The sequence below is a fragment of the Marmota marmota genome, unplaced genomic scaffold (genome assembly GCF_001458135.2).
Source record: "Marmota marmota marmota unplaced genomic scaffold, marMar, whole genome shotgun sequence".
In the NCBI taxonomy this organism is placed as follows: Eukaryota; Metazoa; Chordata; class Mammalia; order Rodentia; family Sciuridae; genus Marmota; species Marmota marmota.
In genome coordinates, this window is record NW_025999949.1 from 30552038 (window position 1) to 30567782 (window position 15745).

Genomic DNA, 15745 nt, shown 5'->3' on the forward strand with positions numbered 1-15745 from the left:
GGTGTCTACAGACTTGCCCTCACCATTCTCAGAGGTGTATCTCAGGTCCTGGAGTGCAGCCACAGCTGCCTGCGTCCCTTGAACATCTTCTTCGGCCTCTGTGATGTGGAGATACTGGGTGGAGGGCTCCTCAGATGTTTCTGTTGCTGGCTAAAATAAAAACAAAACCTAAGTGGTCTTCTAACAGGCTGACCAACCCCCAGGGGCTTTAAGACAATGTACTGAGACAAAGCAACACTGGCAACATCTCATTTACCTAGCTTTCCTGAGAAATCAGTTGCTCCAATAAATAATCCCCAAAGAGAAACCTTCTCTTTGCAAGTACCAAGATTTTAAAACCAGCTCTGGTGGAAGCTTCTTATTCCTCCTTCTTGCAGGAGGAAGAGCAGAGGATGCTGCTCACAGTCAGAGAACTGCATGCTTATTATTCTTGCACATGCACTACCAGTGGCTTCCCCATCTCCTCCCACTGGTATCAGTGCCACGACGAATCTGCCCCTAACACGGGATCTCAGGCCATGGGGCTAAGAGAGGCAACTGAGCAGCCAACAGTAGGGAGGAGGAGAAGAAAGGGGGGGGGGACGGGTAAGTACATGACATGCAGAGCCTGGGTGCCAGCGTGTGGGAAATCCAGTGCATCCCAGCTGTTCACGCCATTCCGTTAGCTATGTGAAGGTACGATAAACAAAACTCACTACAAGACAGCCATCCGTGCTAGGTCAGCACTTGTGATGGGGAAGGAGGATCACAGGTACAGAGAGGGACAGCAGGGGAGAAGTGGGGAGAATTCTCACAGAGCTGGATAAAAGCAATGGTCTCCTTCAGGTCGGGCTGGGCATGGGAGCAGAGCTATGAGGCAGGAGGCAGGACTGTCAGCAATGAAGGAGAAAAAGGAAGACCTCCGAGGAGGCTTAGAGGAGCCACAGTCACGCTCTATAAGCTCTCGTTGGGAGCTGACGGAGGCCGGCAGTCCAGGCACCTGTCCTTTCACAGCCAGCTGGCCAGCTCCATTCAGGTTTTTCCAGGCTGACACAAGAGACTCCCAATAAATACCTGATGAATGCAGAAATCAACAAAAAGAAAGGCATTTCCCTTAGGAGCCACTGAGCCATGTCTTAGCTAACACTGGACCCAGGCCTGCCTGAGCCTGCCACCTCATGGAATGCCACCTCATTCTGGGGACTGCATTTTAGTACAGCGCTTTTTGTTTTTTGTTTTTCAAGAGAAAAATATAATTTTAATGAAAGAAAAAAAGACATTTTAGAAATTTATTTATAAAAATTTGACCTTCTAAAAAACTAGGATTTTTTTCCAAATATAGTTCACTTGAATAATTTCAAGACAGAATCCTGTACCTGCCTTTGTAAGGCATTCCTGAGAGCCAGAGAGCCCAAACTCCTAGAATAGGAACATGTTAGTCCCCTGGAGACCACAGGGCCCAGCCTATTGGCTGCTCGACTGTCTCACTTGTGGGGTCAAGGGTAGGGCTTTGTGTCAACTGCTTTTGCTCTGCTTAAGGTGGAAACTGCTGGAAGGGAGGCCTGCTGCATGCATTGACCAGTGACTAGTGACCAGGATGGAACAAGCTTTACATCACAACCAAGCCTCACATCTCTTTAGTCCAAGAAAGCAAATCCTTGCAGCATGACTCTGAAACGCCAGGGGATTAACCGTGTCCCCACAGAGGACATCAGCCTCACCAGCAGTACTCAGGGCTTCCGCGGGCCAGAGGCAGAGCCCAGCACTTTACACAGCCTTCTCCAACCCACTAAGCCTCTCAGGCATTATTAGCCTACTGTTCAGATGAGGACCAAGGCCACAGGTTCAACAACAGCTCGAGGTCAAGCAGTTTGCAGAAGATAGAGGCAGGACTCAAAGTCTGTCACTCAGAAGCTCATACTTAATTTAAAAATTATAAAAAAATGCCAACATACTCAAAAGCAGAGAGATGAGTGCAATCAACCTCCATGTACCCGTCACCCAGTCTGACAGTCATCAACTCATGGCAGGCAGGGTTTCCCCACACACACTTCATGCCCTGCCCTTGGATTATTTTGAAGTGAATCCAGGAATCATCTTTTCTTCTATAAATATTTTAGAATGTATCTGAAAGCTAAAACTTTTCCAAAACGTAAGTTTGATTCCACTGTCACCCTCAAAAACTCAGCAATAAGCCCTGAATATTATTAGTGTCTAGGTAACATTCAAATTTCCCCAATTATCTTACTGCTTTAACTGCTGGTTCAAACCAAACCTGAGTGAAAGTCATTCCTGAGAAGTGACTGTCCATCTCAAAGGACTTTAAAACCCCACATGTGCTCCTCCTTGCTGGCCTTCCCTCTGGGGACTGTTTGTTGAAGCAAGCAGGCAGTGCCTCACAGGTCCAATAGCCTGACCGGCCGAGCACATCACCCTGGACAGTCAACCTGAACCTCTGTCCCTAGTTGCCACCAGCTGGGAGTATGATGCTGAGGCACGATCAGAGCAGAATCCCCTCCTGGCACGAGTGCTTCAGGGTGGCACCGCACGCCCTCTGTGGGACACGTGCATTGCGTGGCTCTCGTGTGTAGTACTGGCAGTAACTGACACTCCCTGCTGGACCCACAGCATCATTACAAGGTTGCAAAATTGTAATTTTCTACAGGAAAAACTTCCCCCTACCAAATCTTTAGTTATGCTCACACTGGTAGGTTTTTCTTTTTTGAAAGGTTGGCCAATTGCTTATTCCTGGCTTTTATTACCAACTTTCAAAATAAAGGGCTGATTCTTGAGCTGTTTTTCCCAAACAGCACTATAAGCTTATGAAATGAAACGTATTTTATGTATTCCACTGTGTTTACTAAGTACTAACAGCTTTAGAATAACAGTATCACCCCTACCACCACCAACAGGAAGTAAAGGAAAAGAGTGCAATTCTTTTTGCCTTTAGGTTATGTCCCCTAAGGAAGGTACAATCCAATTACTGTTTTAAAGGCTCTCAAAACAGTTCCTGTCTGTTGTTATGCCACCAACTTGAGGAATAGCTAGAATCATTCATTTCCTCTTCTCTCGATGTTTAGGACTTTCTTTTTTGTAGTTTAATGTTTATTCCTATGTAGCATATATCCATGATGTCAGAGTGAGACACACACCCCAGGGTGCTGGAGAGGCAGCCCTCCCCTGTCCTTCCCTCTCCTTCCCCCTTCCCAATGCACAATGCCCACCTCTTTATTCTCTATAACTACTTTATTTTGCAGTAACTGTGGACTTAAACAGGAGGTGCAAAGACAGGACCGCAGAGGGCTCCTGCATGCCCTCTGCCAGCCTCTTCTAATGGTAACGTCTTTCCTGGTCACCGCACCATTGTCAAAACTGAGAAAGGGACCCTGGTGCTGTGCCGCCAGGCAGGCTCTACCTGACTCCACCGGATCTTCCTCGTGTTCTCTCCCCGGACCCCACGTGTGGGGGTGGTACCAGGGCCGTGCACATACCAGGCCAGCGCTCCACCGCAGAGCCACGCTGGCAGCCCATCCCACAGGAATTCAATCGCCACATCCCTTAGTCTCCTCCAGGAGGTGACAGCTTCCCTGGTCACTCATGATCTTGACAATTCTGAGGACTCCAGGCCTAGTGTGTGATCACTCAGAGGATGTGGGCATGACTGATGGTTCTTACAGTCTGAGATTGAAAAATTCTGTAAAGCTCCCTTCTTGTGACATCAACCAGTTGGTACCAGTGTCAGTACATTTTACTACTGATGATGCCAGCCTCCATCCCTTGTGTAAGGTCTATCCACAGGCTCCACTCTAAAGGAACTTCCTTTCCCTTTGCAATTAATAAGTATTTGGGTGGAGAATTCTTGAGGTTATGCAAACATCCTATTTCCCTTACACACCTGCCCGGTGGTTTCAGCAATCTCAGAGGGAACTTGTCCACAGCATCACTCCTGAGCTGTTTTTCTATTTCCCCCAATCTGTCTACATTTATTAACCAGAATCCTCTACGAGTATGCATAGTCCCTTCTCCTCCATTTATTTGTTTAATCACCTGTTTATATCAGTGCAGACTCATGAATACTTCATTCTTTGGGTTATAATCCAACGCGGTCAGTATTGATTTTGTTACTCAATTTTCAGCTTTGGCCACTGAGAACTCTTTCTGGTTGCCTCCCGTTTCCTTCTGACATACATCCCCTTTTCATCCTTTCCTTTTCTGTTTTGTTTCGATCACTGTCTGTCTGGAGCACATTTCTAGTACCACATATGCTCCAGAATCCTCTTATATATTCTCTGCCTCAGCCCAGTGATCAACCACTTTTCTAAGGAACTATGTTCCTTATCAGAGAATGCTACTAGACACTAAGACCTGCGCTGGGAGTGGGGGTGCATTCCTGTAACGCCAGCAACTTGGGAAGCTGAGGCAGGAGGATAAGAAATTTTAGGCCACCCTCCGCAACTTATTGAGGCACTCAGCAAATTGATGAGATCTTGTCTCAAAATAAATATTTAAAAGGGCTGGGGATGTAGGTCAGGGTTAAAGCTGCCCTGGGTTCAATCCCCAGTACCAAGAAAAGAAAAAGAAACCAAGACCTGGTCCCTGGTGTGCTCACTGCTCAGGTATCACTGATTCTAGGCCCTCTCAGCATGAAAGCCTGAGAAATGTAAGGCTGCATACTAACCATGGCACACACCAGTTATCATCCCTTACCTGAAATGCTTGGGAACAAAAGTGCTTCCAAGTTCACACTTTCGGGATTTTGGAATACATGCGCATCTTCATCTCTATATAAAATGAGACATCTCGGGGTTGAGACCCAAGTCTAAACGTGAAAGTCATTTATGTTTTATGTCCACTATACACAGAGGCTGGAGGTGGTTTTGTACAGTATTTTTACTGAACCTGTGTTTGGACTGTGACCCCTCAAGTGAGCACTGGATGCACTGCCATGGCCCCTCTGTTTCCTGGGGTGATCCTGAGTGCCAGGGAACACGAGCACTGCTACGCCTCGGACATTCTTGGTTTCCTCAACAGATGCCCTGGGGAGGGGGCGATGCTACTGCTAACTAGTGGGAAGAGTCCCATAATGCAGCCAAACATCCTGTAAGCCCCAGGACAGCCTTCCACAAGGAAGACTCACCCAAATCAAACGTCAACAGTGCTGAGTCTGAGAAACCCTGCCTGTGTCCACGGAAGTGATACCTGGTATTTGAAAAGAGGGCCAGGTGACTGCTCCAACTCTGAAGAGGAAAAAATGAAGGCAGCAGGAAGGAGCACCAGCCCCCAGGGAGGGAGAGAAGGTCTGATCAGGAAATGGGGCCTCTGCAACTCTTTCAGTGAGGATGGTACATGCTCCCTGCCTTCCCTTCTCTCAGATGCAACATCTGAAACTCTGGATTTGTGAACAAAAGAATTAGAAATGTCATTGCAGATATTCACAGAAGAGTCTAACTTCAACCCAGAAGAAGAATGTACACATGACCTAGATCCTACACAGCTGTACCCCAAGACACAATTATAAAAGGTTTCAGAAATTTCCCAACGAGCAATCTCAACGCCCTGAGGATTGGTGTCTGTGCCCAGTTATACCCAGCCTGTCATTTGGTTTAGAAATGTCAAAATCAGGACCATACTTTAAAAAGTTACCTCCCACTTGGGGTCTCCATCAATTTCCACCACCTTCAAGCCGTGTTTGTTCTTCAAGTGCCTGTTGAACTCCCATTTGGTGCCATACACAAAGCTGCACACGGGGCATTTCAAACCACCTGTAAGCACAGACAGGTAGAAGGTGTTCATAACATACAGGAATGTCAGGCTCCTCTCCTGCCCACCTGCCTCAATACATGTCTCCAGCATTTACATTCCATCCAAGTTCACCTGAGCTTTGGATCACAACAGCAACAGTGTGTATGTGTTTTTCAGGGTAAAAAATTAAAATTTAATGTACTTTTCTCATTTACTGAATAAACATGTGCAGAGACCCTAACATGTGCTTGATATTTTAGATGCCAGAAAGAAATAAAATGAGTAACATAATTCCCTTGGCTGAATGGATAAATGGCCAAAATCATTCTTTCATGTTTTCATTTGCAAATGACAAATAATTTAGGGGACAAAAACACAAGGGTAGTGACTGCTGCTGTCCATCTCCTCTGAACCAAACACGTAAGACCAGGAGTCAGATCCTCAGTCTCATTCACACCAGAAACTAAGTCATTGGTACAAATTCTCACAAGAATCTCCCAGCAAGGAACCAATTAAAAAGCTGGTCACATTCTGAAATGTCACTATTTATTGAAATGATTGAATTTTGCACATATTCCAGGAAGTGTTTGGATGCTTTAATTAGGAGAACATAAAACTTGAGGTCAAAAAAAAAAATTGGAGTTACACAAAAGACTGTCTTTCTAAATTTCTGTTACAAACAGCAACCAAATTGGAGACTGAACAAAGATCCCTTTGAGCAGTTGGGCTTTCTGACACAAACTGCAGTCCTGAGATCAGCCCAACTCTACCAGCCAGTGACGCCTGCTGCCATTGCAGGGCTTCCACCAGGGGCTGGGTGGGCCTGGGCACACCTGGGGCTGGGCGCCTTGCCACAGTGCCCCTGGGTTCCAGCTGCTCACTCCCCAGTGGTCAGCCCTCATCCTCTTCTGCCCTTTATTCTCCACTGGGACCCAGCACCTTCTCCTGGCCATCATTACCATGCCATGTGTCCTGGGATCTCAGAGCTCTCAGGCAATGACCCCAGCAGGGAGGACCTGCTTCTTCTCCCTCCATCTGCATGCGCTCTGCTGGGTCCCCTCTAGGGGGAGCTGTTCATGCTCAGGGGCCCCAGATAGGAAAGAGGCCAGGCCAGGGCCATGCCGTCTCACCTGCTCCCTTTCCGTCTGGATATCACCCTGGCCTCATTATTCGCCTCTTCTCTTTCTCAAGCTCCAGATAAACTTACTGGGTCTTCTCCCTACCTTCCATGTCTCTTTGTGGTCACCTCTATCATCTCTGGGCTGCATTCTGGATAACTGCTCCTCTTCCTCCTCCCCTGGACACAGCTACACATGCTTACACTTCCATCTGAAGCCTGGGTCTGTGTCTTGTTTGCTCCTACTCTCACTCAGGATGATCTCTTTCATTTTAAGCTGATTTATCTTTTACTATGTATTGGTTATTATTCTTGGAAACCCTTCAGAAATGCATTTAGGCCTGAAATGCAAAAGCCTTTGTCCAGGGACGCTATCTATCTGCTTCTCCTGGGTTCTTTCGCGCACTATCACTTTTAGAACCACTTGAAGTAAGTCAAGTTCATCACCTGAGGTTCCCATGCCCTCCCGGAAATGGGAGTCCAGGTTTCAGGGGTGTGTGTATGCCTGAGAGCAAGTGTGTGGGCATGTGCACGCCTGCACGGTGGGGTGGGGTGGGGGGATACCTCTGGTTCACCCCTACTGAGGACAGCCCTGGAGGTCTCCAGCTTGTGTGCTCCGCGAGTATTCCTTTTCACCCCTTCCCCCAGTGAGGCCATCAGAACAAGTGACACTCTGCTAGAGTATCAGAATAGACTATCCCTCACAGGGGAAGGTCCAGGGCCCAGCTACTCTGGGTTCTGTTTTCCTGTTAAGTTTGGCTCATTAATTGCACACTATCTTGATAGCTTTTCAGGCTTTTAAGATTTTTAAATGTTTTAAATGTTCTCTTGTATTTTTAAATTGTTTTCTTGTATTTTTAAATTGTTTTTTCATTGTGAGGATTAGTCTAAATAAACTGTCCCACCATTAAGACTCAGTTGCTATTATCTGTCCTGTAAATAATTCAATATGTATTTCCTTAGAACAAGACTTTCTTGTGGATGAACTAGTGCAGCTAGCAGAAATCAGGACATTTAACATCGATAGAACATTATTGTTTAGTCCAAATCCTGTCCATTGTTTGCTGCTGCCATCTCACTTACCCTCTTCCTCACCTTCCACAGGATATGGAGTCTGCACCACCTCCCGTGTCCCCCTAGTCCATCCCTACTCCCTCTGCTTCCTCTCCATACAGCCTCCTGCCCAGGGCCCTGGCTTTCCACCAGCTTCTCTTCCTACTGAACCGGCACGGCAAATCCACCATCCAGAATCAACCCAACCATGGCCTTCCTTGCTGGGTTCCCAGGATGCTGGGGCAAATCATAAAAACATACTCATTTTGACTATCATGTTTCCAACTTCGGGATTTCTCTAGTTCACCTCCACTTACCCAGGAATGTGACCAATTCTCAACCACCTCATTCCCGACACGCTCTAAGTTACTGCCTTCTACTTCACGGTGAGAACATCAGGTGAGAACCTCACATCAGCCTGGGCAGGAGCCAGGAGTGATGAGGTTCCCTCCCTTCAGAGACCAGCCTCTACCCTGTGTCCCTGGCACAGCCCTGGTACAGCTCCACTGGACTTGAGGCCCTTTTCATAACCTATGGCTACATTCTCCCTTATTATTCTGAAATGAAAACTGTGAAAAACAGAAGTACCACCACACTATCAATAGAATGTACTAACATAAAAGAGAACCTGTTACATAACACACTGTAGTTAAACTACAGTTAGTCTGAACGTGAATGCGTAAACACAGTTACAGAAATTTTAGAAAATCTCCTCAAGTTTGCGGCCTCCCTAGAGGTAGCCCCTAAAATGAGCATCTCTTAGGGGAGTGTTTCTCGGGCTCTGGGACCCATACCTGCCTCGTTTGCCTGTCTCAGTGGCTGGGCATCCTGCTTACCCCTTGGCTGGGGGCCCAGATCTTCTTCTCCAGGGTCCTCTCTTGCCCCCTCTAAACAGGGTGCCCCCGGGGCCTGCTGATTCCTTAGGGAGTTGTCACTCTGTGCATGTTATTCGTGAGCTGATGACGACCCTGCTTTAGTTCCAGCCCAGCCTTCTGCACTGAGCTGCGGCTTCAGAAGTGGCCCAGGCACCCTCCCTCACCAGGCTCAACAGAGTAGTGTGCTCCCAGCATCTCCTGGTCTAAGCCTCTAGGGTCTTTTGCATAGATGGGGGCAACTGGCTCCTCACCCATCTCCTGGTAGCCTCTTGGTCCTCTACTCTTGGTCTGCTCACTACCTAGCATGCTGAATGGTCTTTGAAAAGACAAACTAAATCACATGTTGCACAGGTGTGAAGCCCTCCCATGGTTTCCCGATACACCTGGAGTACAATCCTGCCTTTTCCTGTCCCGAGCACCCCCACAGCCTCCCTCTGATCTCACATCTGCCCTCTCCTTCCTTGGTCTTTTACACCATCCCAGCTCATTCCCTCCTGAGCCTCCCTGTCTTGGAAGCTCATCCTGCAAGATCTGCATTTGATCTCATTCCCCATTAGGGTCTCCAGACTCGCCCCTTCAGAAAGGCCTTCCCAGACACTCCTGCCCAAGGGACACCCCACTCACAGAGACACCCAAGCCCTAAGGGGTTTCCTACTGTGGATCAGTCATCACAGTGATCAGTGAGATGCTGTATTACTTATATTTCCTGCACATTTCATTGTCTATCTTCCCTTGTTGATGACACCCTTGATGGGACAGGAACTTGGCCCAGCAACCTTGCTACTCAAGCCCCAGCACCTAGCAACTGTAGGTCCTCAATTAATGGGTGCTGACTCACTGACTCCAGGTCTCCTCAAATCCTCTTTATCCAAGAGTCCCCCAACTCTCCTCTATTTTGTCCCTTTGCTCTGACTTCATCTTTCTCCTCAGCCAATAAGTATGCCCAGTCTTATGGGGAGAGGAGTTGGACCAAAAAGCCCACTCTGCTGCCTAGGTGCAGCCTGCTGCAGAGCCAGTGTCTTAGTCAGCTTTTTCACTGCTGTGACTAAAAGACCTCACAGGGCCAATTTTAGGGGAGGAAAGTTTATCTTGGAGCTCAAGTTCAGAGGTCTCAGTCCATAAACAATGCCTCTGCTGCTGTGGGCCAGAGGGAGGCTGAACATCATGGCAGATGGGTGTGGTGAAGGAAACCAGCTCAGGACATGGTACCAGGAAGCAGAGAGAGACAGACTCCTCCTCTCACGAAGGATAAGATACAGACCCCCAAAGGCATGCCCCCAGTGACCCACCCCATCCAGTCGCACTGCACCAGCCTACAGTTACCACCAGTTAATCCCTATCAGGGGATCCGTGCTCTAATTCAGCTAGACTCGCATAACCCTATCATTTCACTCTGAACTTTCTTGCATTGTCTCACACATGAGCTTTGGGGGGACACCTAGATCTAAACCATCATAGCCAGGATGTTACGAAGAGTCTCCATCTCCAAGGAAGGGCATCATGGCTTCTTCTGAGATGGAAACAGGGAGAGAGGCTGAGGGAGGAGGGCTACTTTTCACTACTCATTCATCTGAATCCTTTAAATTGTATTCCATGAGAGAATACTAACCCTATCCAAAAAAAATTACTGAGTATAAATGTAAACCAGGAAATGATACGAAGCCATCACTTCCCTTCCTCTCCAATAGCAAGGCTAGTGGTTCTTGCCCAGAGTGATTCCCTCCTAGAAGGGACTTTTGGTAATTTCTGGAGAAATGTCTATTGTTACACAACCAAGGGGTGCTGCTGGTATCTGATAGGCTCAACATCCTACAATACACAGGTCAGAACTAAAACTGAGAATGATCTCCCCTAAACGTCTGGCTGCTGAGGTTGCCATAGCAAGCAGGCTCCTGTACCCACCCTCCTGCTGTGCCTATGTCCAGAGGCCCAGCTCCCTCACTGGTCACTCCCGTGAGCACTGTGTTTTACTCCCAGCACCACCAGCACCACCACCAACAGCAGTGACACATACCACCTGCTTCTCGGACACCTTGCACAGTTGGGCTTGCTTCCCAAGAGCCCACCAATGGCCAGGATTTCCTATTCCACACAGAGACTCGGGGTGGCAAGGTAACATTTCTGAGGTTATACTGCAAAAATCAAGAACTGGACCTAAGTCTGTCTACCTCTAGGGCTCACATCCTGAACCCCAGGCTGTGCTGGGCCAGTGTGACTGCATTACATGACAATGTTGACCACACTTGCCAACCAAAACAACTTCTTTGTGAACTCCTGTGAGCCCCCATTCTCCTCCAGGCACCTTCCTGATGCAAACTCCTGTACTGCTTCTTCAGCCTGTTTGCAGTCCTAAAGCCTTAACCCCCGATGGGTATGAAAGGATGTCAGAAAGTGTCCCCTTTTCCCAACACCTTTGTGACCTGAATGCAAAGAGCCGGGCTGAGCACTGAGTGTGTCCTCACAGTGAGGCTGTCTGGACAAATTATATAAGAAACAGATAAGCTCATGGGGATGTAGCACACTTTCTCTCCCCATTTTTGGCACTGGGGACTAAACCCAGGGGTCCTACCACTGAGCTACATCCCCAGCATCTTATTTTTTAATTTTTAATTCTGAGATTAGGGTTTCATTACACAGGCCTAGAACTTGCAATCCTCCTGCCTCAGCTTGCCAAGTCACTGGGACCATGAATGTGCACCACCACCCACAGCACACCACACAATTTAATTATCTTCCAGGGGCACTTATAATGTGTTGTCCCCCCCCTTGTCAGTGGAATGGATGCAGGCACTGTCCTATACCGGGGGGGTTCCTCATCTGAGATGGTGGGTGGTCTCACAGTCATCTGCATAACTGCAAGTGAACCCAGAGGCCAGGAGTGTGTCCCTCCCACACTCATTGCTTTGCCATCTCTGACCTAGGGATGTGCAAAAGAGCAAAGCAGGTACACAGAGACCAGAGGGCAGTGTGGGGTGGCTCCTACCATCACAAAAAGACCACAGCAGAAAGTGAATTCTTAACTTCCAGAATATTCTACAGAAAGGCAGCTCAATGGATTTGCTTATTTTCTGAACTGCAACACACTGTACTCTTTTTTTGACAAGATCATATGTCAAATGAGCTTGTTCTTTCTTGACCAGAAGATAATCAAACTTAGTTTATAGTCTTCATTGTTATCACCTATTAATCACTTAAAATGACATCTCTTCCTAAAAATCATCTTTGAAGAGCCTCCAAGGTGCAAGGACCTCCACTGCTGCCTTTGGCTAGACTTACCTGGCTTCTTGGAAAACCTAATGTACAGCCACGGCCAAGAGCAAATACTTAGGGTTAAACGTGGGCTTCAAAATAAAATTAAAGATTCCTTCTAGGGTACTCTTTAATGGAAACTAATTTACGGAGAAAAACATCCTCATATTATGTTTAAATTAAACTTAGTATGATAATGCCCCCACACTAATTAAAACTTCAACCTTTGCCATAGTGACTTTAATTAAAGAAAAACAAATGAAAATGCGTAATCTAGACTGAAGGTATAACTATGCTAGTTAATTGACATCAAAGCTGGAAGAAATTAATTTCTATTTCAATTTGTTAAATCCTTAACAATGCACAGTAAAGGTCAGCAGAAGACATGGTGGATTGACTCGCAGCATTGACATTAAGAGCACACCATAAGAACTGCAACCCCCAAATCACAATTTCCTCACATGAATGACCAACAAGGCAAAAGCACAGAATTTCAGGAGGAATTTGAGTCCAGTCCTGGCATTCTTGGCCCTTTGTTCACAAATTTCAATGTAATAATTCCAGAGGAGTTTCAGACATTAAAATATTTGCACTTCTTTGTAGAGCTTAACATTATGGGAAATTCAACTTCATATTCAATAATATAAGTCTCAGAATGGCATGGAGCAATGGGCAGGTGGACAGAAGACCTGCATCTAGCACAGCTCATGTGACCCAGGTGACTTCCTTCAACCCTGGGGTCTGAGTGTTCTCCTCCAAGAGGGTGAAAACATTCAAGCTCATTCCTTAAAGAAGGCACAGCAGGCAGAACACTGGCATCCTTGGAGCCTGTGAACATGCTGCCTCACATGGCAAAGGGGCCACGCAAATGTGATTCAGTGACGCGCCCCGAGGACCATCAAGCTTTCCTACTGAAAGCACAAGGATCATTACAACAGAAGGCAGAAGAGAAGGCCATGGTGATGCCACAAGAGAAAGACTCCCTGGCCATTCGTGGCTGTGAGGATGGAGGAGGGGGCCCAAGTCAAGGAACGTGGCCCCCTCTAGAAGCTGGAAAGGGCAAGAAAACGGCTTTCTAGAGTCCAGAGAAAGAATACAGGCTTGTTGGCACCTTGACTTTAGTTTGGAAGACTCACTGCATATTTTGCTTTCAGAACTGCAAAATAAAATATCTGTGCTGTTTTAAAAAGTCATTTGTTACAGCAGCCATAGGAAACTAATACAGGTGTTAAAGGATCACCGGAGCAAAAGCAGATTAACTATCAAAGGAAACTGGATAGAGAATAACTAGTTCAGAGACGTGGTCTTTGTTGACATCCTCACCTCCTGTCATCTCTGAACTCGGTACCTGCCCTACAGTCCAGCCAGAATCCCAGTTCAGAATGAGAAAACGTGCCAGGGGTAGGAATCAAGAGGAAATCACCTGTAAGTTTACCACACAGGGGTTCCCAATGACATGACATAGTGCTAGACCACATCTGCCACGGGACTCGGTGACATCTGAATCCTGTATGAGACCTCAGTCCCATCTTTCCAGGATAAGAGGAAAAGTACAGCAGAGGAAAAGCAACACATCTTGTCCAAGGCCAGCCCCATGTTGCCAACCCCGGGGAGGAAGACCTGATAAACAGGGCCTTCCCCATGTCCTCCGCCCACACTCCTCAAAATCCTGGGATCTGAGACCCTCTGGGTAACCAGGGGGAAGGGCTAGAAAGAGACAGGACCCACGATCATCCTTGGGTCAAATTAGCACCCAGTCTAGGTACAAAGACACAGAAAATAAGCAGCAGCCCTGTGTGACCCTTTAGTCACTGACACGTGGCCCAACAGCAGGTGCAACCCAGCACACCCTAGAATAGGACTGCGCCTTTTCCTCTGCCTCCGTCTTCTGCTCACCCCTCAACAAGCTTAGACTTACAGATTTCTCACGATGTGTGCATGGAAAGCACACTGCTAGGCAAGACCACTAGGTGTGGCTTGGCTACTTCCTTACTTCGTGGCCTGCGGTCAGCCTTTGCCCTCTCTCCATTTCCTCATTTAAAACAGGAATGCCCATGCCAACCTCACAAGGCCACTGCACAGGATAAATCAGCAGGTATGATAATGACAACAGCAAGGTAAAACATCACATTACTGGAAGCATCTACCAATAATGTGTTGAATCTGGGCCCTAATAAATATAATTTTAAAATAATAGTGTCTGAAGGTCTAATTCATGAGTTTTGAGTTTTTAGATATGCTGTTTTCCTGAACCTGGTGTGAAAAAGATATGCAGATACATTCCAGGTTCACATGTACATGTCTTTATATTCTTCTCATATAATAGTTCAAAATAACAAAATTTTCAACTAAGCCTTCTCCTTGACATGCCTCATCTCTTTGCTTCTTCTATCTCAATTACATACCCTCACCTCAATGCCTCTGCAACTGGGGACCCAGAGAAGGCACAGCCACTTGAGAGAAGCAGCTGATGTTCCTCCTATATGCATCCTGGGCACAGCAGAAGCAGGATGTGCTTTCTGCTATACCATCAGATCCCCTAGCCTCAAAAGCAACTGCCTCACACCCCATGCCCAACCTAGGCAGCAACAACACAAATATTACCATAGAATTGCCTCGTTTGACAACAGATTCCAGTGGCTAGCATAGTTCTGGACATGCTTTAGGAGTTCCAGAGATACGTGCCCAAAGAAATACATGGATAAACATAACAGCAAATGTGAGCCATTATCAAGCATTTACTACATGCTGGACACTGCCTGGAAATCTTAGCGAATGAGATCAAATCCTTGCAACTACTGTTAAGGTAAATATTAGCTTTCCTCTGCCGAGGAAAAATGAGGTCATAAGGTGAGTACCTGTCTAAGTGCCTCATGAGCAGAGACCCCTCCAGGTCTGAGTCCTTCCTCTGGGCTCATTCCATAATCTAGAGGGACTTGAGAGTGTTCTTTGGCCTCTGGCTCCACCTTCATCCCGCCATGTGCACTGGAGGGAGCTGAAGCCTCCTAAAGCTTGGCACCAAAGCACCTTGCTCATCTTGCCGCCTGTGATTTACAGACCAGTTCCTGAGTAGCTTAATGAGTCATGTTTCAAGGAGAGGAAAGGGGCAGGACTATCGGAGCAACACAGAACGAAGTATGCGTTTCTGTGGGAGAGAGCCTCAAATCCATATTAATGAACAAGTGAGGGCTGAGAGGAATCCGCTTTCAAAATATCAGCTGCACATATAGTAGAAGCTGAGTAACACACTTAGGACAAGTCTACTGACCAAAAAGTACCAGAGTTCTGAGGAGAAGCCCAGCTGACAGGGACGTGGCAATGTCACCCCTGTTCCCTCAGGATCCAAGGAATCCTGGAGCTGCCTCAAAACAGCTCAAAAGCCAAATGCACATACACCTCCCCAACTTCCAAGCTGGAGCTTAGCACTGGCCTCTGGGAGTATTTACGCCACAGTGACTGACAACGCTACATACCTCCCCTCCCTGGGAGACGTCTACCAGCACACCGCTGGTGGATGCCCGAGCAGCACCATTCCCGGCGAGCTTCAGGAGTGCACTGAAACCCACCCAAGCTCTGTGGAAGACTGTGGTTGCTTCTCAGAAACTTACACAGAACAGAAACATCTATTCTGGGAAGAACTCAGATCCTTTTTCCTACTTTCATAAAAGCATGGTGTGCTGGCACCCTTCCCAGAATCCCTGTGGTGTGGAGGGCAGGACAGCCTTCTCTG

General features: G+C 47.2%; 1 protein-coding gene across 8 annotated transcripts in view; it reads right to left on the reverse strand.

The window, feature by feature from the left end:
- Zfat (zinc finger and AT-hook domain containing) overlaps window positions 1–15745 on the reverse strand; it is a 179049-nt gene that overhangs the window by 28143 nt on the left and 135161 nt on the right. For all 8 annotated transcript variants that reach the window (XR_007347257.1, XM_048802174.1, XM_015486509.2 and 5 more), the window contains 2 exons: window positions 5623–5741; window positions 24–150 (listed from right to left, as the gene is read on the reverse strand). Coding sequence is in view for 7 of the 8 variants with exons in the window: in XM_048802174.1 (XP_048658131.1) it covers window positions 24–150; window positions 5623–5741 (246 nt within the window). In the remaining variant the exon portion in view is untranslated. The remainder of the gene's footprint in view (window positions 1–23; window positions 151–5622; window positions 5742–15745) is intronic.